Source organism: Pituophis catenifer, unplaced genomic scaffold (genome assembly GCF_029215685.1).
Source record: "Pituophis catenifer annectens isolate HBS135680 unplaced genomic scaffold, rPitCat1.0.hap2 SCAF_2, whole genome shotgun sequence".
Classification (NCBI taxonomy): Eukaryota; Metazoa; Chordata; class Lepidosauria; order Squamata; family Colubridae; genus Pituophis; species Pituophis catenifer.
This window is the reverse complement of record NW_027256882.1, coordinates 193,343,112-193,369,080: the sequence shown is the minus strand read 5'-3', so window position 1 is coordinate 193,369,080 and position 25,969 is coordinate 193,343,112. Positions and strand designations below refer to the sequence as shown.

Sequence of the window (25,969 nt, the reverse complement as noted above, 5' to 3'; positions counted from 1 at the left end):
GGCTGAGTCAACCTTGAGCCAGTCAGGACCAAACTCCTGGCAATACAAAATATAAATACAAACAAAAAAGAGAACAATGAAACAATTTAAAAACAAGAAAAACATTATATGAAAGCATTATAAAAAGCATGAAACTCAGAGGCCATAATCCCATTAATCAAAACAACCTGTAAAGCTACTAATCAGCTCAATCACAATTCCATGTCTCCAGGCCCCACTAGCAAAACTGTATCTTCAGGGCCTTGCAAAAAGCCAGCAAGATTGGGGTAATCAGATCTCCAGAGGGATAATGTCATGGCAGAAAAGGTTCCTTTCCTGAGTTCCACCAAAAGACAATCCCTGGCTGACAGGATTGGCAAAATGCCCCTCTTTCTGAACCTGATGGGACAAGTAGATGTAATTAGGGAGCACCCCTAATTCATCCTCCCAAGTCACCTGTTTTGAGACACCATCAATACCTAAATGGTCCCCCTTTGAGCTGACCAGCCCTTTCCTGGCATGTCAACAGGGAAACTCAAAAAATGGTAGACAGATAATGCCCTATCTCAACCCAATCCCATCCATTCTCATCCTCAGTCTTTATTTTGGTAGATTTGTAATCTAGAAGCAGAATGAACAACATGTAAACAAATCTAAAGGTTAATAGTGAAGCTGCAGCACAGAGCTGCCAGGAATAGCAAGGGAGAGAGGAGACCAAATCACCTTGGCTGCCAGTGGAAGATAGATGATCAAAGGAATAGCAATGAGGCAAAAATCCTCTGCCAGCCCTGTCACTAGATAAGAAGCGCTGTTAAAATATGATCATATTTCTTGTGGACCAGGACCTGAGCCAACTGAAATATGAAGATCACCAGAACTTTCGGTGTGGTGGGGAGGATGAAAGCATGGTGCTGGTCTCAGACAGATGTGCCTTTTGCCTTTGGAAGCGGTTTATATGCTGCTTGTGTACATGCACAGATGCACATTGTTATAAATTGACATATTGGCCAAATAACTGAATGTTATACATATAGGTTTAGGTTAAATTTAATTCAGAATTATACCATACATAGCTATTATATTGTATTTGCTGAATTACACGTACAAATATTTGTTATGTGTACCACTTCGTTGTAGTGGAAATAAAAATACTGGAATCTGTTCATTGCCTCTGCTTATTACTCAGGGCTAAATTAGGGTTATATAGTTCAAACTGAAATCTGCCTGGCCAGAGTTCAAGTCCTGAAAAGGGGAGGAGTGGCATCGCTCTATCAAATCTTATCTGTAACATGCCAGAATGTTCAGAAATGCTGTAATAACTGGCTAACAAATCTTTTTAAAAAGTCATCACTTTTTCAGAGATTTCCCCATAAAATGAAGAAAAAAGAAGGCCATATTTTATCATTGTCTCCATCTCCTTTCTTTAAATAAAATATTATATTATATGAAGCATTTTGGATGCTTCACTCATGTATTTTACTGTTTATTTTTGCCTAAACACAATACTACCATCACATAGTAAACTGCATCAGACTCCAGTCACAATAAAAGGACTAGAAGGATGAGTGACAGGTTATCAATAGAATGCCACAAGTGTCCACCTGTTCCAGATGCAAATAAATCTTGGAATGATTTGAAAATCATAATTCACCTACAGCTTTTCTCACTGACTACATTTCATTGCAGTCCTACGATTCATGGCATTTTAGATTCCTATAAACACCATCCTGTTGAAGATGCTCACTTCCTCTTGTAGAAGCACACTGCATATCTCCTTTAAAATCTTGCATTTCAGTCACCATCTCTGCTCACTATAACAAAGCGAAGTCTCTTTCTATCTGTCGATGGCCACAAAGTTAGAACTTCCAAAAAGTCATTTACACACAAATGCACACAAGGTCCATTCTGTGCATTATACTACAGGAAATCCAGTTTTATTAGTTTCCGGTTCTATATCCAGACAAACTGCAGCCAGTCTTGATTGCCTGACTAGTATGTCCTAAAGGTCTCCTGCTTGCTAATTCCTGGCCTGCTTACTCGGAGGAGACCTATGAACAGTCTCATGAAGAGCTGAAAAACAACTAGGACCGAAGGAAGAGGGTGGGCGACTAAGTATCTCTTGGAGCAGCCCTTCCAACCAAGTATCTCTTGGAGCAGCCCTTCCAACCAAAAGTGTTTGTTTTCTCCAAGCTACTTTGGTCTCCCGTGGATCAATGGGGGAAAGCCTGAACCGAGGTCACGATGCAGAGCACGTGGATCCACACAACTTTACCCCGGCTCTTTATTGCAGACTCCAGCAAGGTGCAGACAGCCCGAGTCTTAACTATGCTTTCTCGCCTGCCCACGAGCCTCCCCGTCTTCCTCTTCCACCTGCAGGCTGCAAACCACCTGTTGGCCCGCCGGCTGGCCCAGCCCCGGCCCCAGCCCCTCGTCTTTGGACACGGAGGGGGCAGGCCCAGCCTGGAATGTTCCCTTCCCCGCTTTCCCCTTCTTTCGTCCCGGAGGGACCAAATCCCCAAGCAGCCCACAACGGCAGGAAAGCTGCCACCTCCTGAGGGAGACGGCGGGGAGGAGGGACGCGAAGGAAGGGAACAGGCGCGCACGCACTGGCAGAGGCGGTGGGGCCGGGCCGCAGCCATTAAAGCCGCCGCTGCCGCTGCCGCTGCCGCTGCCGCCGCCGGTGGGTGAGCGCCCTTTTCCGTCTCCGTCGCTGGGGGAGAGAGTCCCAGCTGCCTTTGCTCGCCCGCTGCTGTCCTCCCGCCGGCTGCCGCGGGCTGCCTCTCGCTCGCTCGCCCTGACGTGGCTGCCGTCGCTTCGGGTTGGGAGGCGGACAGCGGCAGGCGGCGCGGAGAGCAAACGAGAGAGCTGCTCCCGGCGGCGGTAGCAGAAGCAGCAAAGGATGCTCCGGTCGCCATGGCAGCAGCAGCGGCAAGAGGTAAGATGGGTCCCTTCGCTCGGCTGCCTGCTTTCTTCCAGCCTCGCCGAGCCAGGCTAAGCGCGGGAAGGGGCAGCTGGTGGTGGCGGTACGATGGCCTTAACCGGCGCGGCGGTCTGTGAATGGCGACTGTCTCCTCCCGCTCGCCTTTGCGTTCTTGGCTGCTCGCAGGTCCTTTTCTTCTGCCCTGCCTGCCCAAACTGGGGATGGGGCAGCGCTTGACTTGATCCTCTCTAGCCCTACCGAGGAAACCGACTGTCTGCCATAAGGACCCCAACCTCCCCTGTCCCTAACTTAACCTTCCTCCTTGTTGCCTTGGCGTTGCTCCCTTCTTTGCTGGACCTCAGAGCTCCTGGTCTGCAGGAAAGGGCAAAAAAAGAAGCCGAGGGTGGGGGGGACGGGGACGGGGACTCCCAGGCTCAACCCCTTCAATTTTCTCTCAGCTCAGACCTCCCTCTGCCCAGGCCTAGTGCCATAGCAACTTCTTGGGAGGCCACTGGCAGTTGCACTTAAGGGTAAGATCAAAGGCTAAGGCATTGGGGAATGGGAGATTGAGGGGAGGAACCTTTTCATTTTTACTGCCTTCCTTTTCCTAAGACTTGGGGAGGAAGAGGAGCAGCAGGGCCTCAAGTCTAACCTTATTAAGCTCCCTTGTTCATCTCCACCCTCCCCATTTCTGTGACTTGTTCCCCCTCATTTTCCTGCATCTTCCCCTTCAGTCAGAAGCCTGTGAGCGACTTGTTTCCCTAGTCACAAAAAAGTTCCCATCTGGAAATACGGCTAGGATAGTGGGAGGTGGCATTTAACAGGAAACATGGGGCGGGTAATCGCCGGCAGAAGCCTTGCTGGAAACCAGGAGGCAACCATATCTCATACATGAAGGTGGAAAAGGCAGGAGAACTAGGGCATATAACAATTTTGGCCAAGTTGTAGGAAACATCAGCACAAAAGTAATAGCTACTCTTTTAAATCTGTATTTAATGAAAGCTTTGTCATTTTGGAAGACTGTGCAAAATAGCCCTAGAACTAAAGATAACTCAACTCTTTTATTGGCATTATATGTGAATAGCAGATACATGGGCTACCCAAGCTAAATATAGACCTTAATGACATTTGAAAATGGTGCGATGCTGGACCCATAATAATTGGAAAAATTATCGATCCTGGTAATACAAGAGGAGAGAAATTATTGCCTGTATGATACTGACTAGGAATACACAAGTAACAATGCGAAAGGAGGTTGTCTCCATCTTCTGTCTGCAGGCTCCTGAGATCCATTTGGTGGGCCATTGTGTGAAACTGAATGCTTCCTAGGGGAACTAGGCCTGATCCAGCAGAGTTCCTGACCAAATATTACTGGTAGCAATAGTAATGAAGACCAGCAAGTAGATTGAAGGCAGCATTTTAAAATTAACCTTTAAGATGTTTGATTATGAGCAGGTCATGTTGTAATTCTCAAATTCATGTCTATTTGCATGATAGATTGTAAATGGATTGCTATCTATTTTGGGGAAAACAAATTTGGAGGGGGGAGGGAGGGAGAGAGGGAGGGAGGGGGAGAGAGAGAGAGAGAGAAAGATGTCTCCAACAAAACTATAGCCCTAGGAAAGTGTCTCTACTCCCTTCTTTCTTATTCCAGTCCATGTCCTGAATTAAAAACATTAAGGTCAGGGAAAGAATTTAGTTGAAGGATGTTTTCCATCCAATAAATAAATAGGACAAATACCTAATTGTGGGCAATACCTAAGACAGAATGCAGCTTACAAGAGCTGAGCTGGAATGAGAACAATCAGCAGGCTTGAGAAATAGTAGCACCATCATCATCGTGGGAGCTTGGGATAGGAACAGCATGTGGGCACTGAGAATTTATGAAATGAAAGTTTTAATTGAAGTAGCTTCTGCTACTTGGGGAATAAATGACTTGGCAGAACCACGAGCTGCTGGTTGTGTGTGGGTCACAAACATCACTTGGGAGGCAGGTTGCATTAGCTTCAAAAGTAAGGAGGAAGGAAGAGTTGAGGGGTCCTACCTTGGTGCTCTCTGAGCTTGGTTGTTTTATTGCAGACTACGTAGTGAAATGTCTTCAAGAAAACAACCAAGCTTAGAGAGCACTAAGGATCCCTTATTTGAACCCTGAGCTACATATATTCTCTTTTATTGAAAGAAAGAATTGTTCTGCAGTAGTTTAAAGTTCTTCTCCACCAACAAATGCCATGGGGATAATCTATGACAATGATATTCAGGTGCTTAAGACAGAGCATTCAAATGACCTTAGGAGAGAAGATCACCACTGGATCCTTCTGGAAGCCTGTCTGTGTATATAGTGCTATTTCATGTATGCAATTTGGGGGAGTGCTGTTTGAACTTCTATTGTTCTTCCTTGCCTTCGGCAATGCTGTGATGAAGAGCACCTATAGCAGCTATGTTTGATTTATTCTCTATATCAGGAGTCTCCAACCTTGGCAACTTTAAGGCATCTTTGCTGGCTGGGGAATTCTGGTAATTGAAGTCCACCAGGCTTAAATTTGCCAAGGTTGGAAACCCCTGCTCTATATCCCTTCCTGATCTCATCTGTTTCCTATCCATTAATTGTTTATCTTCAGTTAGATTATTAAAATGTACTCTAGGTGGGTATTTCCTTGAAGGAAATTCAGAAATTGTAGCAGATCCAGAATATGGTGGCCAGACTTTAGTCAGGAGCTTCACAGCATAAATATACTGTATGAAATTTGCTCTGGCAAAACCACATTGATTGTCCATTAATTTCCAGATTAAAATCAGACTGAAAATAACCACAGTCAAGACCTCCTCAGTGGTGGCACCATATTTCTAGAATTTCTTCCCTCTCTAACTTTGGACAACTCCCTTCCTGGTTTGTTGTAAGAAAGGGTCAAACTTCCCCCTTAGGACTTTGCTTTTCAGATTGTTAATCAGATGGTAGTTATACCTGAAGTTGTCTAAAGTTATATTACCTGCTATTTGTGGGTTTTAAATTGTGTTTTGTGGTTGAGCAAACTTTGTAATTGTAATTTTGTTTTTTATTTTTTATTGCCAACTGCTCCGCAGGCCAATTTTACTGGCAGTAAGTAGGTTTTAAGATGAAAAATAAAGGTCAACTAGATGCTTTCAGGATGCTCATTAAAAAAAAAGCAGGAAGGTGATAGCTCTCTTTTCACAGTCACTCCCCAGCAGCTAATATTTAAAGCATTCTGCCTTCGGGACAGAGCAGAAATATTAAATATTCATTCAATTTGTCTAGCTACTTTTTTTTTAAAAAAAAAGTCTAGATTAATGGCCATCATCACATTCAGATATTAGTTTTTAAAAGTTTCCTTCTATTGAGCCTAACAGTCTCCAAATAATAATATTTAGAAAGATAGATATTTGTCTATGCACATTTTTATATCATACATGATATTATTATATACTTCTGTCACATTTCTCTAGAAACCAAAATCAATGTAATCTTTCTCTGTAGCAGAGATATCCTAGCCCTCTAATTTGTTTGGTTGCCTTTTTGTACCATATTCAGTGCTGTACTTGAGACGTAGTAACAAAACTATACTAAGCAGACTTTCATTATTTACATTATCTGTTGGCAATTCCATAATTTGTCTTTTCCTAGTTAGCATGAAATCACTTTTAACATTTCATTGATCTTTTCACTTGACCTACCCACCATGACTTCAAGATTCTCGTTGCAAGATTAGATTCTGTTAATATTTAAGTGAAATTCAGATACTTTGCTTCAGTGTTTATCACTCTGCATTTACAATACACAGAATGCATCTCTCTTCTTAAAAACCCATTCAGTTTAGAAAGAGGCCTCTAAAACTTTTTTGCAACCCCAAACCTCTCTTTGATTTTAGTACCCTGAGTTATATAGTTAGCAACTTTAATCATTTAAATGACCAGGAGTCAGGGATGAACAGTTAATTCAGGAGTCTCCAAACTTGACAACTTTAAGACTTATTGTCAGGATGGGGTAGAGGGTTGTCCCCGAACCGTGAACCAGCTCACGAGCAAACACACTAGGACTGAAATAAAACTAGCAAAGGAGTCTTGTATAAAAATATACTTTACTTCAAAATGTTTAAAAAACACTATATCTTTAAAAATGCACATTAATAACAAAGTCTTATCTTGGTTAAATGAAGCCAGGCCATCTCCCTAAATTCCTCTCCACAATACTGAAACAGTCCATAAGAAAAAACTAACATGACATTAAGCAGCTACGGTGTCGATACATCATTGAGGTGGTAGAAGGGCAGCAGCGTAGGCTTCACAGCTAAAAGTCACCTGTGAAAAACAATTCAATCAGCAAACGTGGCTTGAAGCTCCTGGGAGGGAAAGTGTCCAGCTCTTCCTCCGATTGTAGCTACAGCAGCAGCAACAGTTCAGATGTTGGCTTGCATGCTTCAACTCAGCAAAAGGAAAGCCAAAATTGGAGACTTCAAGGCCATCTCAACTCACAGTTGCAGCTGGCTCCATGGGAGTATCTTTACACAGCTCTTCGGCTCCTCTTCTGCTGCAGCCGTCAGGACTCCTTATCTGAGTTCTCCTCCCTTCTGCAGCTCTGCGTCCAGGTGCTTCAGCACTGGCTCTGCATCTAGACCTAAACAGTGTCTAGGCCCAAATAGCAAGCAGAAAGGTCCGTGCTTATATGGGGAGTTAACCTGCAATTAACTAGGGCGGGGAAGGCTTGCAGTTAATTGCAAACAGGAGATGGCTTGATTGGATCCATACTGTTTGTAGCTGATCAAGTAGCTACAGCAATCCTGAAAACACTCGTGACACTTATGGACTTCAATTCCCAGAATTCCTCAGGCAATTGTGCTGGGGGAAATTCTGGGAGTTGAAGTCCCACAAATCCTAAAGTTGCCAAGATTGGAGACCACTGAGTTAACTGCTCCTCCCTGACTCCTGATTATTTAAAACATGTTTTTTTTAAATATTGATCACCATATAGATCCTTGGGATATTGTTTCTCCCTTCAATTTTATTGTTTGCTCCTGGTTTAACTGGTTAATCCATGGGAGACATTGCTGTCCTCATCCAAGATTGTTAAATTGTTCAGTTTCCTCTCTGCTTTTATGTGCATTAAAATGAGACACAAGTGACCAAAATGTTCTCCTAGCTGAATCCTGTTAATCTATCATACTCTGGGCATTTTAAAGAGGTTTGCACAGGACTTTCCAGAACACTGCAATGGATGGACCAAAACTGCATTGCCACTCTTCATGACACATAAAATCTACTAATCAAAGAAAGAAGCAAGGTAGAACTAAGGAGAAATTTCCTAACAGTTAGAACAATTAATCACTGCAACAACTTGCCTCCAGAAGTTGTGAATGCTCCAACACTGGATGTTTTAAAAAAGAGATTGGACAACAATTTGTCTGAAATGGTATAGGGTTTCCTGCCTGAGCAGGGAGTTGGACTAGAAGACCTCCAAGGTCCCTCTCAACTTTGTTATTCTGTTACTAGCTTGCCATGTATTACAGTAGGAAGAAAAACAGTTGGGCCTTATCAGACTCTAGGAGAAGATTGAGAGAAGTACTTACGAAATAGAACTTAGGATGCTTTTCCTCTTCACTAGAAGCTTTCACAAAACTGTTTTGGTTTGAATTTTCCGGGGGTGCAAAAAGCAGATTACAATAGATCCTTATGCCATGCCATGTGATTGAATTCAGTCTTTCAGTGTTGTATTGATCCAGTGTTATAACACAATAGTTTTTCTTCTCCATTACCTACTCATTTGTGTGGGTGGATGAATTGGAATGGTTTCTGTGAGGGCAGGAGAATAGACAGGAAAAAGGTATCTTCTTGTGTTTTTTTTACATTTTTCCTTTTTCTTCTTTTTACAGTACAACTGGTTCTATAAACTCTAACTGGCCAAGGAACTTGGGGAAATGAAAACGTTTCCTGCAGTTGTTGATTGGGTATCTATGGATTCCAAACCAGAGGACAAGGTTTGGTGGATAGCCAGCCCAAGTGCCTGGCAGAAAAGCAAAGGAAGTTGGTCATGTGTGGTCATTCGGGAGCTCTCTGATCAACGGCTCAGTGGTGCCTTGTAAAAGTCAAGACTTTCATCCTGCTTCCAAGTGAACTCTTCCAACCCTGTCCCCCAAGAACCCTTTGTTAAATTTTAATTCATCTTGGAGAGGCAACATCAAATGTGATTACCGATAAAAGTTAATTTTTGAAGATAGAGAAAGCAAAGCAACAACAGAAGAAAAGATGGCAACAGGGAAAAAATCTTTATCCTTTATTTACTTAGTTTTCTTAAGATGCACTGTTAATTGACACATATTTGGTGGCAGCTTAATTTTTTTAAAGGAAATTGCAGCAGTCATCTGAATGATAAAACAAATAGCACAAATATATAACACGCCCAAAAACTATTATCCAAGCCTACAGTAAATCAGCAATTATACAGATCAGCAATTTAATACATGGAACATCAAGGTACCTTATATTTTCCCCCCCCAAAAAAACATGTGGGACAGACATAAGTTAATATCCTTATGTAGAAGCTGTTCAGTAATAGTGGTCTTTCCTTTTAAGAAAATATAGGAATCCTACAGCTCACTGAAGATGCTAACTTTCCTTGAAAACAAAGCAGTGTCTTCACAGCAAATAAGAGCAATTCAGTTTTGTGTTGTCATGGCCTAGTTTTTGCTCTATACAAATCATTTTTTCTGGAATAAAAATATTTTTCTTTAAAAAAGAGAAAATAATCAAAAGAAAAAAGAGATGGATCAGAACCATGTCAGAGAAACATATGGATCAGAACACTGTACAGTAATAAAAAAGTAGGTTAAAAGAACAACAAGGAGTGAAGAAAGACATTGTATGCACCTCATGGCAATAGCTAGACTTTTTTTCTGCATCCCTCTCCTGTTTAGGAGATAGCCACGGAAGTAATCATTGGGTTCTCTCTTCTGTGTGGATTCATATCCCAGGAAGGAGGCTGCAGAATGAATCGTGGAGGTGACAGCAGCTCCATGGAGGAACTATCCAAAGCTACACTGCACATTAACTCACTTTGGTGGCTGGCTTGTGGGCTTCTTGCGCTGTTAGCCAACTCCTGGATAATCTTGAGCATCACAGCGAAGCAACAGAAGCACAAGCCCCTGGAGCTCCTGCTCTGCTTTCTGGCAGGGACACACATCCTCATGGCTGCTGTGCCACTTACAACTTATGCAGTAGTACAGCTGCGACGTGAATCTTCTGACTATGACTGGAACGAAAGCATTTGTAAGGTCTTTGTCTCTACCTATTATACATTGGCCTTGGCCACATGCTTCACCGTGGCTTCTTTATCTTATCACCGTATGTGGATGGTAAGATGGCCAGTCAACTATCGGCTGAGCAATGCCAAGAAGCAGGCTCTGCATGCTGTGATGGGCATCTGGATGGTCTCCTTCATTCTTTCTACCTTGCCATCCATTGGCTGGCATAACAATGGAGAGCGTTATTATGCCAGTGGCTGCCAGTTTATTGTCAGTAAGATCGGCTTAGGCTTTGGTGTGTGCTTCAGCTTGCTTCTTCTCGGAGGCATAGTCATGGGCTTGGTGTGTGTGGGTATAACTTTCTACCAGACGTTATGGGCACACCAAAGGCATCATAGATGCCATCACCAAAGAACAGAAGATGCCTCTTCTTGTCCTTCTTCAGTTCACAACACTTTCAATGTGCCAGCCATTGTAGTAGAGGATGTCAGAGGCAAAAGAAGATCATCACTGGATGGATCTGAATCTGCTAAGACTTCCATGCAGATGACCAATCTCATCAGCGCCATTGTTTTTCTGTATGACACGCTGACTGGTGTACCCATTTTGGTAAGAAATATCCCTTCCTATTTTTGACCTGTTGTTTTGGAGGGTCTCTAGAAGGCAAAAATCCAGTTATGAATCCTTAATTTCTGTTAGGACTGACACAACCAAAATCACTTTAACAAAGCAGTTTCCCCCACTTTGCATGTACAAAGACATTTCCTGAAATAAAGACATTTAATATTCTGAAATAGAATGATAACGAAGTTTTTTGAGTATGTTTCAAATCTAAGTCATTTTTCATTATCTCTTTAAAATTATCCATTCCTGGCAAAAATTGTATACCTCTCAGAGCCCCTGTATGAGGGAGATGGACGGTTAAGAAGATAGATAGATAGATAGATAGATAGATAGATAGATAGATAGATAGATAGACAGACAGACAGACAGACAGACAGACAGACAGACAGACAGACAGACAGATTCATTTATAGTGTTCAGGGACTGTGTATATCAGTCATAAATTATGTCCTTAGGTCCAGTTCCTAAACATGCACTACACTAATACCAAACACCTTAATAGTATTTCAAAAGGAACCTATAATTATATACCAAGTAGGGCAGGCGGGGGATGGTGGACAATTACGTAATACATGGATGGCTTTGAGGAGTATGCCAGAAGTAACATTGCAAATTAATAAAATAGTTAATATTACATTTTTGGTACATTTTTTTGTCTTGTTAAAAATTGTAATTGGTGGCCATCTCTGGAGAGATCTGGGGATTTCACTCAAAGCTTTGGGGGCTCTTGGACCACATGTGGTACTCAGGTGCCTTGTCCATGGAAGACAGGTCATCCGGCATCAAGGTTGGATGCTCTAATCAAAATTGTTTTCTGGGTGTAGTAATTCATTTTTCATTGTAAAAGTAAATAGATGTCATGGGTGGATAAAAAGGAAATACAGATATTTTGGAACACTTTGGGGGGGGAAGTGCTTAATCTGTCTTAATGTCTTTAACGCCATTCTGATCTCCTCTCAGCAGTGCTGTAGAGTATATCTTAATTAATTAATGGGAAGCACTGATAATCCACTGTATGTATATGCCTTTTGAGATATATAGTCTTATTGCAAGTTTGATGGTTTCATTCATGCTGGACAAAAATGTTTGAATCTTGGGGGCTATTTATTTCTATACATATGTCTAAGAAACCAGGGCTAGATAAAAGTCCATATTTATTGGTAGACCACCTGATTGACATGTGCTAGATCAGCAATTATTTAACAATAAAAATAATGAAATTCCTCTATTCTAAATCCTAATGCTAATGTGAAACAAATCTGAGCAGGTGGCAGCACTCAGCCAACCTTGACAGATGGCAGAAGATAAATATTTGGCCAGAGGTAGTGCCTGGTGATGCCAGGATTGTTGGTTAGACAGCGAAGTAAAAGAAAACCTAGAAGAAAACTATAGAAATTCACTTCTGTTATATTGTAAAAAGACTGCATGGATGTAGTATCATTTGCTTTAAGATGCTTTAAGGTGTGGCTGAATTCTAAATTAAATGTTTTAATAAGTGCTTTATCATTTTATTTTTTGAACTTTTTTTTGAATTTTTTTTAAATGCACGGGTTGTTTTTTACATGTATTTCTCACTCATAGTAGAAAATCCCTGCATTTATCTCCAAATATTCCTTGTCATTTTTTCAGAAATTCCAGACAGTCAAAAGATAGAGCAAAGATAAGCCTTTACAGCTGGAGGGGGGGGGTTTCCCCACAATTTCAAGACAAACCTGAACTGTGGTTTTTTTATGCCATGGTTTTACAGATCACTTTTAAGAGAACACAGCACAGAATTCCTTTACCACCCTTTAAGAGGGTGGTAAGAATAAAAAATATTGCAATTGTCAATTTCAATTTATCTCTTGAATTTTCATTCACAATTCACATTTACTGAATTTTTTTTCTCATCCAGCCTAACAGAGTTGCCAATAATTAAAGAAAAATGCCAGCAAACTTGACAGGAAACATTACTAAATGGATCTACTGTTAATTGGAATTTTAGAATAATATAAAATGTTTTTTTTAAATATCAATAGTATTTTTTAGGGTATAGATATCCATGGAGGTTATTTTTAGCATTGATCCGGAGAGGTCACAAGTATTATCTGGTGCTTGTAACATCTGTGCAATCATGTGCCATACATCATTTGAGAGAATTATACATAATTGTTTAATTTTTGCAACAACCAATACATTGCTATTTAAAAGCTATGGGGAAAACAGTATTTTCTCCATAGAGATAATTATTAAATCCAGCAGAATAAATGAAAACTGCAGACTTCTTTTGTAAAGAAAGAATGCAGAAAAAGTAACCAGAGTAACTGAGTATGACCAGAGTAACTGAGCTATTAGACTTTTCTGTAAGGCAATTACCATATTTTTTGGAGTATAAGATGCACTTTCTTACCTCCAAAAAGAGGGTGAAAATCTGGGTGCGTCTTATAGTCTGAATGTAGCCCTGCCCAGTCTCTGAAATGGAGGTTTCAGAGGCTGAAAAAAGCTCTGAAACCTCCCTTTGAGAGGCTGAAAAAAGCCTCTGAAACCTCCCTTTAAGAGGCTGAAAAAGCAAGTGCAGAGCTCACAGCCAACGAACCTGTTGCTAAAGTTCACCTCTGGGAAGAACTGTTTGGGGGTATTCCGGGAGACCGATCCACCCCCAATCAATTTTTTTCTTATTTTCCTCCCCAAAAACTAAGATGCGACTTATACTCCGGTGGTGTCTTATACTCCGGTGCGTCTTAGAGTCCAAAAAAACCGGTATCCTGCCCTTTGCTGATGTCACTTGATCAGCTCTTGCTGTTTACCTGATAGCAGTAATTAGCATTATTTTCTTTTAAAAAATAATAATAATGCTGTAATGTGTTGTAAGACAATAGCCAGCACATACTGAAATTATTTTCCAGACATACAATTTCAGCTTCTGCATATAGTGAACTAGCCATTAGGAAGCTGTTTGCCAAAAAGTATTTGTGAGCATTTCCCTTCCCTTGTAATGCTGGAGTAGAAAACAGACAATGATTTTAAAAGTATGTTGAGAGTGGTTGCATTTCCCACAATACCTGTTTATGTTTAGCTGTGTTTTCACTGATTCGACTGCTTGGTTTTTTGAGAATGTTCCATTTGCAAAGCCTATCAGTTCTCTGAATGTTAAAAGAACACGAGTAGCATTCCTGTTTTAGCGGTCTGAGAAATTTTCTGATAGTCTCTGGAGTGTTCTCCAGAACGCTCATGAACAGGGAGCCAACTGTGGAATTTTACCCACACCAACTCTTATCTCTCCTTGTTTTAGGTGGTCAGCTTCTTCAGCCTACGCTATGACACTGCTCCCACTTGGATGGTGCTGGCAGTGCTCTGGTGCTCCATGGTGCAGACGCTGCTACTCCCATCATTCATCTGGTCTTGTGAACGTTACCGGGCAGATGTCCGGACTGTCTGGGAACAATGTGTAGCAATAATGTCAGAAGATGATGGGGAAGACGGTGAGCAACCTACCCACTTCAGTCTTTGTATGATATATTGAGGAAGCTTCATACTGTGGAGGGGGGGGGCGGGGAATAATCACAAGCTTCAAAGGTGTGAAGTGTGAGATCAGCAACCAGAATTAGGTATCCTGTCAGGAGATTCATCAGAGGAGCAGCTATCTTTTTATCTGTTGCAAATTTGCATATTTTAGATGGCGTTTATGTGTCTGTCTTCTCACAGAGTGCCACCTTAAATAATTCCTAAAATTGCAATGTGTTCCACAGAGGAAAATAAAATAGTTCCTTACTTTACCTTAGTTTTAAGGATGAGGGCTACGTTAACATGTTATTAACAGTTTGCAAGTTATTAGAAGCTTTATACTTGCCCCCTTCAATATGCACAATCGATTTCATATCCAACCCTGTCATTTCCATATCCAGGACAGGGAAAAGAAGGCAATAGGTCTAGAGAGTAAATCCTTATTCCTAGAAGCCTGGAGGCCAGTCCGTTTCTGCAATTATAAGCAGTCAGGTACCAAGATGGAATTTAAAAGACAGTGTTGCCATTTGTGGCATTCTCAATGTTAAAATATATGACAACATGTTACTGAAATCAAATTGTAGAAAATCAATTGATCAGATGACATCAACTAATATTCAGGTAAAATATCTGAAAGATCAAACTTACACAGGTGCTTTTTTTAGTAACTAACATTAGAGTCCTAATCTAGAACGTGATTCTAGTCACATTCAAGGCATAACCCTTATTTCATTTTTTCCCTAGCACATACCCTGTAGGTAGTTGTATACTGAGTCAACTATCTTAAGAGCAACTATCTTGCTCTTAACTGCATATATTAGTTACAGTATATGCTCTTAAACAACTACTAGATTACTACAAATCTGGAGAAAGAAATGCTATATCTGCATTTCTGCTGTTCTTAATAGATCAATACCAGATTAGAACATTGTAGGCCTATGCCTCTGTCTGAAGTTTCATCCCATGATCTGTCCCTAAATTGCTGAGCTGCATGTGCTGATTAAAGGTTAGGAATGATGCTGACCCTATAAGCATCTTCGACAACCAGCTCTTAATCTGGATTTGGACATCCAGTAAAATTATAGAATAGATTGCAACATTAGTCCTAGTAGTAAAATAAATTCACATTTGCACCAAATGAGACAAGAATTGCCTCCAATCGTTCTACCCAAGAATAGTCATTTAAGCAGGAAATCAAGGAACTGAACATAATCCAGCTTGTTTATTGCTTAGGTTTCTCAGCAACCTCTCTTGCATACATAGCATACCTTTTAACAGCACTAAAAAGAGTTTGGAATATATCATGGACTATTTATTGCAAGCTATTAACAAAAGCAGGTCTGTACTGTGAAGTGTAGGACTAGTACAGCACAATACAGACTTAGAACCCTAGGTGGGTAAAATATTTTTTAGAAACCAACAACATAGCCTCGATGATTTTTTTTAAAAAAAACATTTTTACTAAGTTATAAAATATTATATAATACAAAATACAAAAGTAAATAAAAGAGCATTGAAGTGGGAGGGGAGAGAAGTGAGCCACAATGACTTTCAAATGATATCCTGCCATGCCAATGTGCAGATGTGCTTTCTCTGTGCTGAGGACGGAGATGTGAAGGGGAGACCTTTGAGTCTGAAAGGGGTTTTTAGCTCTCCTGTTCTCCTGTATAGATGGCCCTGGTGATGATTATGGAGATGGGAGAATCTGCAAGGTGCGATTCAATGCCAATGGTGCTACAGCCATGAAGCAGGATCCTAGGGATGTTAAGCTGCTGCCGGTGCACCATATGCTGTTGCCCCACGACAGGGTACATTATTTGCAGGTAAGCTGCCTGCTCTGAGTGATAATTGGTTACAACTACCATATGAATAAAGAGCCAGCGTTGTTAGTAAAAATACTGACCTGCAGATTCTAGTCCACCTGCAATTATGGAAGTCACTGGGTGACTTTGGAACAGGCAGTCTCAGCCCAGTCTACTTGACGGTTGCTATTGTGGGGCAAAGTAGGAAGAGGGATTGCTTTGCACGCCACCATGAGCGCATAAACAAACAGGATAGAATAGCAATAGCAAAAGCACTTATATACCACTTCACAGTGTTTTACCTCTCTAAGCGGTTTACAGAGTCAGCATATTGCCCCCAACAAACTGGGTTCTCATTTTACTGACCTCAGAAGGATGGAAGTCTGAGTCAACTTTCAGCCGCTCAGAATTGAACTCCTGGAGTGAACAGTGAGTTAGCCTGCAGTACTGCATTCTAACCACTGTGCCACCACAGCTCTATTGTGTATTGTGTATCAGAAACCTGATGCACAAAAAAATAAATTACACTTCTAAATATATGCACATGGTCTTCTATTAGACTGAGTCAGTCCATGTATAACAGGCCAGTATAGCCTAACCATGTTCTCTTAGATTCAAAGTACTGTATTGCAACAACTCACTATCCTTTGTATTTGGGGAAAAGTTTATCTCCCGTTCTTTATAATACAGTAAGCTAATATGGTAAATTGGATTGAGAGACTGGCCCAAAGACATTTAATAGATGTTATGGCTAATTAGATTTGAACTGAAGATCTTCTTTTCTAAGTAGAATTTCAAAACACACGGCATCGATCTTGAACTCTAAAACTGGATTCTGCTTTTGATTCTATAATTTACTGGAGGCTTTTTAGGAAGACAATGGATAACCATTTGTATGGAAAGGTATAGGTTCTCCTGCTTGAGCAGGAGGTTGGACTGGATGACCTCCAAGGTCCCTTCCAACTCTTATTTTGTAATTTACTTCATAATTAGAGACTTGCTAAAAACTAAATGGGTCTTTATTATTTCTGAGAATACCGAGGCATTTAAACTTATTAGTTTGATGAATGTACATAGTTGACCTGTTTTCTAAGCTAGTTGCTTTCATAAGGGGGCATTAGTAACTAACCAAAGAGTATTCCCAGTTTGATGCCAAACTGCTATGTGATAATTATGGGTGTATTTTCACAATCATCTGGAGAAAGACATTTAAATATAGAGCTTTTTTAAAAATTCGTACTGTGTAATCCACACACCCTCCCATCTGTTTCTACATCTCTTGTAGGAATATGGCACAATTTTCCTCCAAGCAGTTGAGCTATATGCAATAATTCATGTTTGTGTGTTTAGGGAACATCATGGGAAAAAAACAATTGGGAGGTTGATGTAGCACTGCAGGGAAATATGGTAGAAGCTTTATCCGCTCTACTTAAAAATGTAGAACTGAGTTGAACTGGGGAGCTACTCCTCTAATTATTGAACATATTGGAAGATTAACATTCCAGAGTAATGTGGATATGGTAGCTATTCCAGCTTTCCTTTTATAATTGAATTTTATGCCCAGAAAAGGGGTATCTGAGAAAACACCGAAGGACCCCCATCTGGATTTTTCTAAAATTCCTTGAAACTACAAATTGCAAAATGAAGCCCTTGAATAAAACCACCATTAGAGAATGGTGGTTCAACAAGGTACTTTCCCCCATTTCCCCAAATACTTAGTATAAGAAAGCATGTATAGGAGGGGGGGGGGAGAGAGGGAGGGAGGGAGAGAGAACCAGGATGGGAATTACATTTTTTGTAAAACAGCATTATGAGCAGAGGGTGCTATTTGTTATACTCACATAAAGAACAATTAGGAAATTCAAATAACCAAACACTTCAAAGCAAATATATCTGACAGGTGCCTTCTCTGATCTTCTCCATCTTGAGATGGTTTTTGCATGGTGAGAAAAGAGAGTTAGCAGTCTAACTGCATTGAAAAAAGTAAATATCTTTGCATCAGGCATTCTAGCCAATTAGTGGGGAGGCATTGGAGTGATTAACAAATTCTTGAGAATCTTTTCAGTTTCATACTATTAACATCTGATTAAAGAAAATTCAAACTTTTATTACTTTAAATACTTTACCATGGATCCCTTATGACATCTGCCTGTGAACCATCTGGGACTTGTTATATAAAGAGAAGAGAGGAATATGCTAGGTAGTTCAGATTTCTTTCTTTCATTTAGACTCCTAAAATGTTTAAGCTATTGGACATTTTTATCAATGGAGAGCAATCTATATTCTTCAGCTGCTGTTTCTCCACTGACTTTCCTTTCAGGTTCCTATCTCCCGGAGGATGTCTCATGATGAAACCAATATCTTTTCCTCCCATCGTTCAACTCCTTCCTTCCTTCACAAGTGGTCCTCATCTGATGACATTCGGGTGGCTGCTCCACACAAACATGGAGGACCCTCCAGTTTTCTGCCTCCAGAGTTCCGAAGCTACCATCCCCGTCGACGTTCCCCTGAGGATGAGTTCACGACACTTCGGCAGTTTCTAGAAGCTGGAATGGCTCGGGGACCTGGACCTGGCTCCAGTGCTTGCTTCTTCCGTGATGAGATTACGACCTTTATTGATGAAACACCGGTGCCCTCCCCTCACAGTACCCCACGCCACTCACGCCTCCCATTCACAGTACAGCGTGAGAGGCACCATTCCCTAAACGGTGCAGAACTAGAAGGCCCTGATAGGAATCAACAATGTTCATTGACTGATGGTGAAAGTCTATACCTCTGTGCTGGAGAACAGGGGCCTGGCAAATGGACCATGGCAACTCATGGGGCACAATCCTTGCAGGAAGTCAGCCTATACAATGGTACCAAAGGCAATAGCTCTGCTGTGGATTTTTAAGGAAATCCCAGAACTCAAAATTTAGGCTCCCATGTTTTTTCTTGATACTCCAAGAGGACAGGAGTTATGCCATAAGGGAACCTGATATGGAGGGGAGAATAGTAGTGAGAGGGTAGAAAAATGTCACGGCTGGAGAGCACAATGGCATCCTGCTCTCAGTGGACAACTTGAATTCAGATCACCCTAGATAACTGAGGGCACTCTTTATCTTTGGCAGCGTTGTTAACACTATCCATTTCGCAACTTTCTTAGCTCTACTCATGAGAGAAAAAAAATCGGGTGTGGTGAGAAGGAATATATATATATATATATGGAAGGTATATTCCATATATATATATATATATATATGGAATGTCACGTGTCTGGTTTTTGTTTTAGTGTTAATTAATCATGTTTTTGTGCTATTAAAGTGATTCAGGCTACAAACAGATATGTACTTAGCTGGAAATTAGTTCCCCTAAAAACTACAGGACACACCACAAAGGTATATAAGAGAGTGCTGTCATCAAGTGCTTAGTAAGTCTTAGCAGGAGAAACTGAGAAGAATCACCCTCAGCTAACCTTACCTACCAATGAAGTGCATTAAATGTGAAAAGAGGAATCACTTGCAGTGATCATGAAAGTGTTTATCATGCATTCCAATGTTGATTGATTGATTATGGGCTATCAAGTCATTGTTGACATCTAGAGACCAGTAGCTCACACGTAATACTACAACAGTTCTTACAGTGGGTCTCTTGGAAAGCATTATCATCCATACATTACAGATGAGAAGGGCTAATGGGAGACATAAAAATGTTCAAGAACGAAATGGACAGTCACCATCAACAGAGACTGATGAAAGCAGGATTTCATTAGATCTTTGAAAGCTATCTTTTATCATTATTCCATCACAGATGCAAACATGAGCAAAGCTAGTGCCAAAAATTGGAAGAAAGATACTACAAACAGCTGAACTTGTCTGGGTTCATATATTCAGAGTTTATTTTTATGCCAGATCTATCCCCAGAGGGTAGTAGTTAATTCAGGGGAAAGGGAAGAAGGGATTTGTCTAGTGTTGTATTCACAGTTGAAGTATTTCCAGATGATGCTTTTAGTGTGCAGTTAGAATTTTATGAAGGTGAAAATGTTATTTTCCATCAGTCAGTTTTCCATGTTTCCTACAACTATTTTTTACCAAAGAAAATGCATTAAGAAAGATGGAATAGTGGCATGGTGCCTTTTGACTGGTACTACTTAAGAGACAACCATTTGGGGACATTGAGTGTGGATATATCATGCCTTGTTCACTTACATTTTGTTGGTAATGGGGGAACATATATATGTGATCCACCTATGTTGTAGCAGATGGTAGCAACTACCTGATTTTGACTGATATCCCCCAAAAGCTAAACAGAGTTGGATCTAGTTAGTAATTAGATAGAAATTACCAGGAAGTGCTAGTAGTCTAGACCGGGAACTCATCAAACATCCTAGAAGATAGCTTTTGTAAACCATTTGATTCTTATTCCTTCCTTTTACTTCTAATGATCTTGATCTTTAGTCCCTTCAAATAATCTTGTGGAACTTGATTTCATTTTTTTTCCTTATCCCTTTTCACAAAGTTCTTTAAAGCTTTTACAAACCTCTTTTGTAAATCCATAGGAAAAATATCCAGGATTTCTCTTAATTAAAATGGATATACAAATAACAAATTATGACAATCAGTTGTTTTTTTGTATGTCCAGTGTAAGATCTTTTTCCATATCATTCTTGTAGCCTATCATCTTTAAACCCACTTTCAAATCAGTCTCAAACTTGTCAAGTAAAACCTTCCATCACATCTTATTAAACACGGTTTATAATGACACTCTTAAAATTAACTTCTGCATCCATTCAAAAATAACTGTCAATGTGTCCAATGTTAATTTTGTTTCATTCTGTAATTGTAAGTTGAATTTGAGATTTCTCCTTTAATTGTAATTTTTAGTTCCCTCTAGTATCCAATTTTTAAAGTCTTACTTATCTTGAAAATTCAGTTTTGAAAAAAATAAAAAAAAAAGCATTTTCCTATGGGAAGGATTCTTTAGAATTAATTCCAAAACCGAATTTCATTTGTGCTTAGTCCACTTAGTTCATTTGTAACTTTCTAAAATTAAAGTTTTATTCACCTTTTGCTGGTTATTCCCCCTCCCCAATTTATGTAATTCTTGAACTTGTAGTTAAAACTTCTTTTGTGAAGGATTGTAGGAAGACTGATCTGATGTGTAAAATCTGTTTGATCGAAAGATCCCTAATAGCTAAAAAGCAATTAAACAGAAATTAAGCAATTTCTGAAAATGATTAGAAAGGTAGTATGTAATCTTAGTGTCCTTGCAAAGCTGCCAACTATGGCTTGAGCAAGGTGACTCTTTTCTTGTTTTCCAGAGCTCTCAACCCATCAGACATGCTGTCTTGGTCTCCTTGAGGGGAGCAGATGTCTGGAGCACTTGTGGGTGATCTCAAGTTCACTCTTTGAAGAGGAAATATCAAAGAGCCAGTGAACTCACCAGTTGTTCACTCTACTGTGGTTGTTGGCTCCACTTTTTGCAGAGCCATCTTCAGACTATCATTTCCTCGGAAGTCACAAATAGGCCTTTTTCTGAACAGATGCTAGCCAATCATCTCTCTTGTGTTTTCTTGGACTCAAAATAACCTAATCACTTCTTCTACATTATTTCATCTCAGCCATCAATTCATATCATCTAGCATTAATACCTTTTCCTCAGGACTGCATTTATTTAGAAAGTTGCTAAGTTTTTCCCCAAACTAACCCCCAATTCTACCATTATCAATATTCATTAGAACACACTATCACCAACCTATGAATTCTTATTGTCATATGGACAACAAAATAAATGATACTGGTTCATTTTTTCTTACATACATTTTATTTGCAATTCACAGTGAATTCTGTAATTGTTTTCATTAATTCCCCACAATCAAGCTACCTTCATTCAAATTTATTATATCCTTCCCCTTTCTCTTAAGTTTCACAGGCACATCATGTGTCTTTTTTCTTTTATCAATTTCATTCAACAATGCACTATCTGTATCATTTACACTACAAATCACAATATTTCATATGCCACAGTTGTCACTAGATAAACCCATAATTACTGATATCTACTACTATTGTGGCTTTCACATAATGGGTTACCAATAAAATAATGTGTTCCAGTCAGTTTAGCTCATTTAGGATAATATGCCACTAGTATAATTAAAGCCCAATTTTATTCCAATTTACACTATTCCAAAAACCTATTCCATGGATTTTTAAATGAAAGACTATCTTACAAGTCAGCAAACTGTTACAATTACTCACAGGTCACCAACTAAGAGATACTTAGTTTACCGATGGCCACTCAGAATGTGCTAAATACTGTACAGGGATATCAAAGTTTTGTTCACATTCTTAATAGTCCTGGAGAGTATTTAATTTGAAACACCTGCAACTGGTCTTAGGAGTTAGTGTGATATTTATTAAAAAAAAGACGGAACTTCAACCACACTGTTGTAGTCACCATCTTGACTTTTTTTGACCATGTCACTTAGATACCTCCTACTTAATTTCTACTTAGTATTTTCCTTGATAGATCAGGAACAAATGTCTGCTTTCCTCCACCCACAACATGTAAAAAACTCAAATCTATTGACCTAGGTGCCTGTTTTTCACATGGTAATGAACTGACTCATATTTTTAACCTTATCTACTATGTTAACAATCTAGATACCTATGGGTAGTAAGAAAAAAACCCTCTGTTAATCCAGCTGTAATACATTGGGAGGCAACCATGCCTGATGAGAAATTCCCATTTAAAAAATGACCGCTAATAGACACCAGTCAAACTGAATCTTCTGACATATTCAGGGAAAATCTTAGTCCTTCTGCTAGAAGCCTCTCCTGCCCTCCATCTCTAAAGGGCAAAACTTGAAACAAATGCATGAGATTTTCTTGCCCAAACCCAGAAATGCCAAACCTTATAGAAAACCTTATGTGTACCCTAAAAGCTCTAGTGATAGCTGTACAACCTTCTGCCCAAGGAAGATTTTAATGAGAATTTTGGAATACACAGAAGAAATTTAAGAGGAAGAACACTGGAATGTAATAAGTACACATATAGAATTGCAAATAAAATTCATAAAGTTAGTTTAAATGTGTTAGACTTGCATGAATAATTCAGGTTCCAGAATATATATAAAATGCATTACAGAGAAGATGAATAGAGAGCCACATCTGGGCTTCCTGTTGGATGGCAAGTTGTTAACATTGTTCTTTGGGTAAAGCACATGTCTTGCGGTGTAAAAGCCACCTTAGGAAGACATCAGTTAACTGTCTTGTACAGTCAAGTTATTCTAACTTTAGTGTTCCAACTGGTGAAACAAAAAATTATCTTTTAGTTAAACCAACTTTCCAAATTGTCTTATACATAAATGATAAAGCAGTTAAGTTTCACTGATTAAAACATTAGATTGAACAATAATAAACTGGAGGTATATTTTGGGAAATAATAGCTGAGTCCTGCTCTATTTAAACTCCTAGCTGGGTTCAATTTATCTGGGAGCACCTCAGCCAAAAGTTAGGGATTTGTCAGAGAAAGCTGACCTCCTGCTATATGCAGCTCCAGTAAGAGTCGCCTTTTTGGTGAGAAGACCAACATCTCTTGGACTTTGGCCAATATGGCATTCTACATCATTATCTGTCATTCCAAAAGGAAAGTAGCTACAGCCATTTATTCAGAATGGAAATTAAATAAATGGAAAGTGCACAACAGTGAGGAAAAAGAAGCAAGGTCACATAAGGAAATACATTTCAGAAAATTCCTATAGGGAAGGCATCCTGAAGATGGTGAACATAATTGAAATTGTGCTGTTTTGAATAGTGGTGGTAATGTCTACTAAAGCAGGGTTTTTTCTGACAACCTCCTCAAAAAGGACATTTTACTGATCAGAAAACTGCAGAAAGGGGCAATCAAAATCATTAAAGAATTGAAAGAACTTTCCTATGAAAAAGATTAATGCTTTTTGACAGAGAAAAAACAAATAAAAGAGGACACACAAGAGAGGTATATAAAATAAAATGTACCGGTATGTAGCTCAGGACTGAACTGTGCTGTCCTTGGTATCTCTAAGCTTGACTGTTAGCTTGCAGTTGTTTCATTACCTGACTAGGTAACATCATCAGTGCAAGTGATTGTGGGGTTTGCTCTTTGTTTATATACAGTTCAACTTCCCTCCTTAATAGGTCCTCGATTATGCAATTGTGTTCTGCTTCATTGTTTGGTGTTAATCCCCACTTATTGGTGTATCTGGTTGCTGGAACATGTAGCAGACTTCTTACTCTTTCAAAATACTAGGTCTTGGGGTCATCCAATGAAGCTAAATGGTGCATGATTCAGAACTGATTAAAAGGAGCATTTCTTCACAAGGTGTATATTCATAGAATGACATTCGCGGAAAAAAGAGATGCAGAGATATTCATCAGAAGGTTCTTTTTTTAGAGTAAGTATTATGCAAAATGCAGAAAGAAATAAGAAATTAAAGGTAGCAATTCACAGAAAAGGAAATATGGCTACAACTTATTGTATTTACTTATATTTCATATTCTAAACTGCCCATCTCCCTCAAAAAGGGCCTCCTTCACACCAAACTGTTCATGTATCTTTCTTACTTTCCAACTCTGTCCAACCATGATTTTCTAGTCATTCCCCTTTTTCTTGATCTGTGCACTCTTCATTCAGATAACTATTTTGCAATTTAATCCTCTTCATTTTCTCTGGACAACTAATGCATATCAACCAGCCTCTCTTCTACAGGTCACTCATGCCTGTGCTCAGTCCACATTCATTCAGTAGCCACTCATTCTCGACTGTAGTATCTGTGTCCAACAACAGTTGTGTGTACATATTAGGTGGCAGAATAAGGGCAACAGTACACTGGCTTGTAAGATAGCTTCTGCATAAGAAATCTTAGCTTGCATTGAACAACATGAAGTAAAACACAGCTTTGATTGAACTTGTGGCAATGTGGCATATCAGAAGGAAGACCAAGGTTGTTCCTCTATACAAAGCAGATGAGTGCAAAAACTACAGGTGGATTCATTTGTTACATGTACTTGGAATAGTGTTTGACAGGCTTCTGACTGAAAGAATACAAAAAGAATCAGTGAGCAAAATTCAGGAGGTGCAGAATGATATTAGGCTGGGCAGGGAGTGAGCAACATACATAGGTCTGCTCTGTTATATAGTAGGAAGTGAGTGGGTTAAGAGAAATGTAAAAGTAAGTTGAGCAATAGCAGGACTGAGTTTTTAAGAAGTGTGCAAGTGGTAAAACGAAAAAGAGGTCAAATGCACATTACTGCAGTGGAATTTCCTGCAGGTTTTCTCCATGCATCCCTATTCAGCTTCCAGCCAGCCAGGGTCAACCCGGGTGCTGCCCCCTGCTGTGATACCATCGCCTCTAAAATAACTGATGGGCACCTTCCACAGCAGTCTCAGTTGAATCACCTGTTATATGCAAAGATGGGGGAGGGGGAATTAAGGCTCAAGCTCTTTTTTCACCTCTATAGCTGCTCATTCAAGGACCTTTCAGCTCACACGAGCAACAGCCAAAGCATCTGTAGCAAAATGCAAGTAATAAATCGTACCTACGTTTTATCTGCAAAGAAAGGCGAACTTCCGTTTAAACACGGCATTTATGGATATACAGTACTTCAAAGGCCGGAGCTTCTATTGTGTTCTGAGCGGGGAGATGGCTGCTTAAGCGTCCATCCAGTCCTCCCTCCCTTCGGAGAGATTCTCCTCTCTCGCCCAATGAATGACTCGAACCCAGAGTTTCAGGGCTCTCCCGCTCCTTCGCCAACCCCTCCGCTTCAGGACTTTCCAGCCACGGGCGGCTCTGGAGTACCGTACCTTTCTTTCCTCCTCTGGGTCTCCGCCTTCTTCTTTCCTTCCAGCAGGCCCCCTTTCCATCCCAGCCAAGCAGAAGAGCGGAAAGCAGC

The 25,969-nt window shown here is 40.0% G+C and overlaps 1 protein-coding gene across 1 annotated transcript; it reads left to right on the top strand.

Moving 5' to 3' along the window:
* The first annotated feature begins 9,894 nt into the window (after positions 1-9,894).
* Positions 9,895-18,951, top strand: GPR162 (G protein-coupled receptor 162). The gene is made up of 4 exons (XM_070935343.1): positions 9,895-10,758; positions 14,045-14,234; positions 15,928-16,079; positions 18,379-18,951. The coding sequence occupies exons 1-4, from the start codon at positions 9,895-9,897 to the stop codon at positions 18,949-18,951; spliced, it is 1,779 nt and encodes a 592-aa protein (XP_070791444.1).
* Positions 18,952-25,969: the final 7,018 nt, after the last annotated feature.

Excerpts from the sequence above, each read along its gene's own strand:
- GPR162 (XM_070935343.1), top strand. The coding sequence starts at position 9,895 with ATGAATCGTGGAGGTGACAGCAGCTCCATGGAGGAACTATCCAAAGCT. Across the intron at positions 10,759-14,044 it reads TGACTGGTGTACCCATTTTG|GTGGTCAGCTTCTTCAGCCT; the intron begins GTAAGAAATATC and ends TCCTTGTTTTAG. Across the intron at positions 16,080-18,378 it reads ACAGGGTACATTATTTGCAG|GTTCCTATCTCCCGGAGGAT; the intron begins GTAAGCTGCCTG and ends CTTTCCTTTCAG.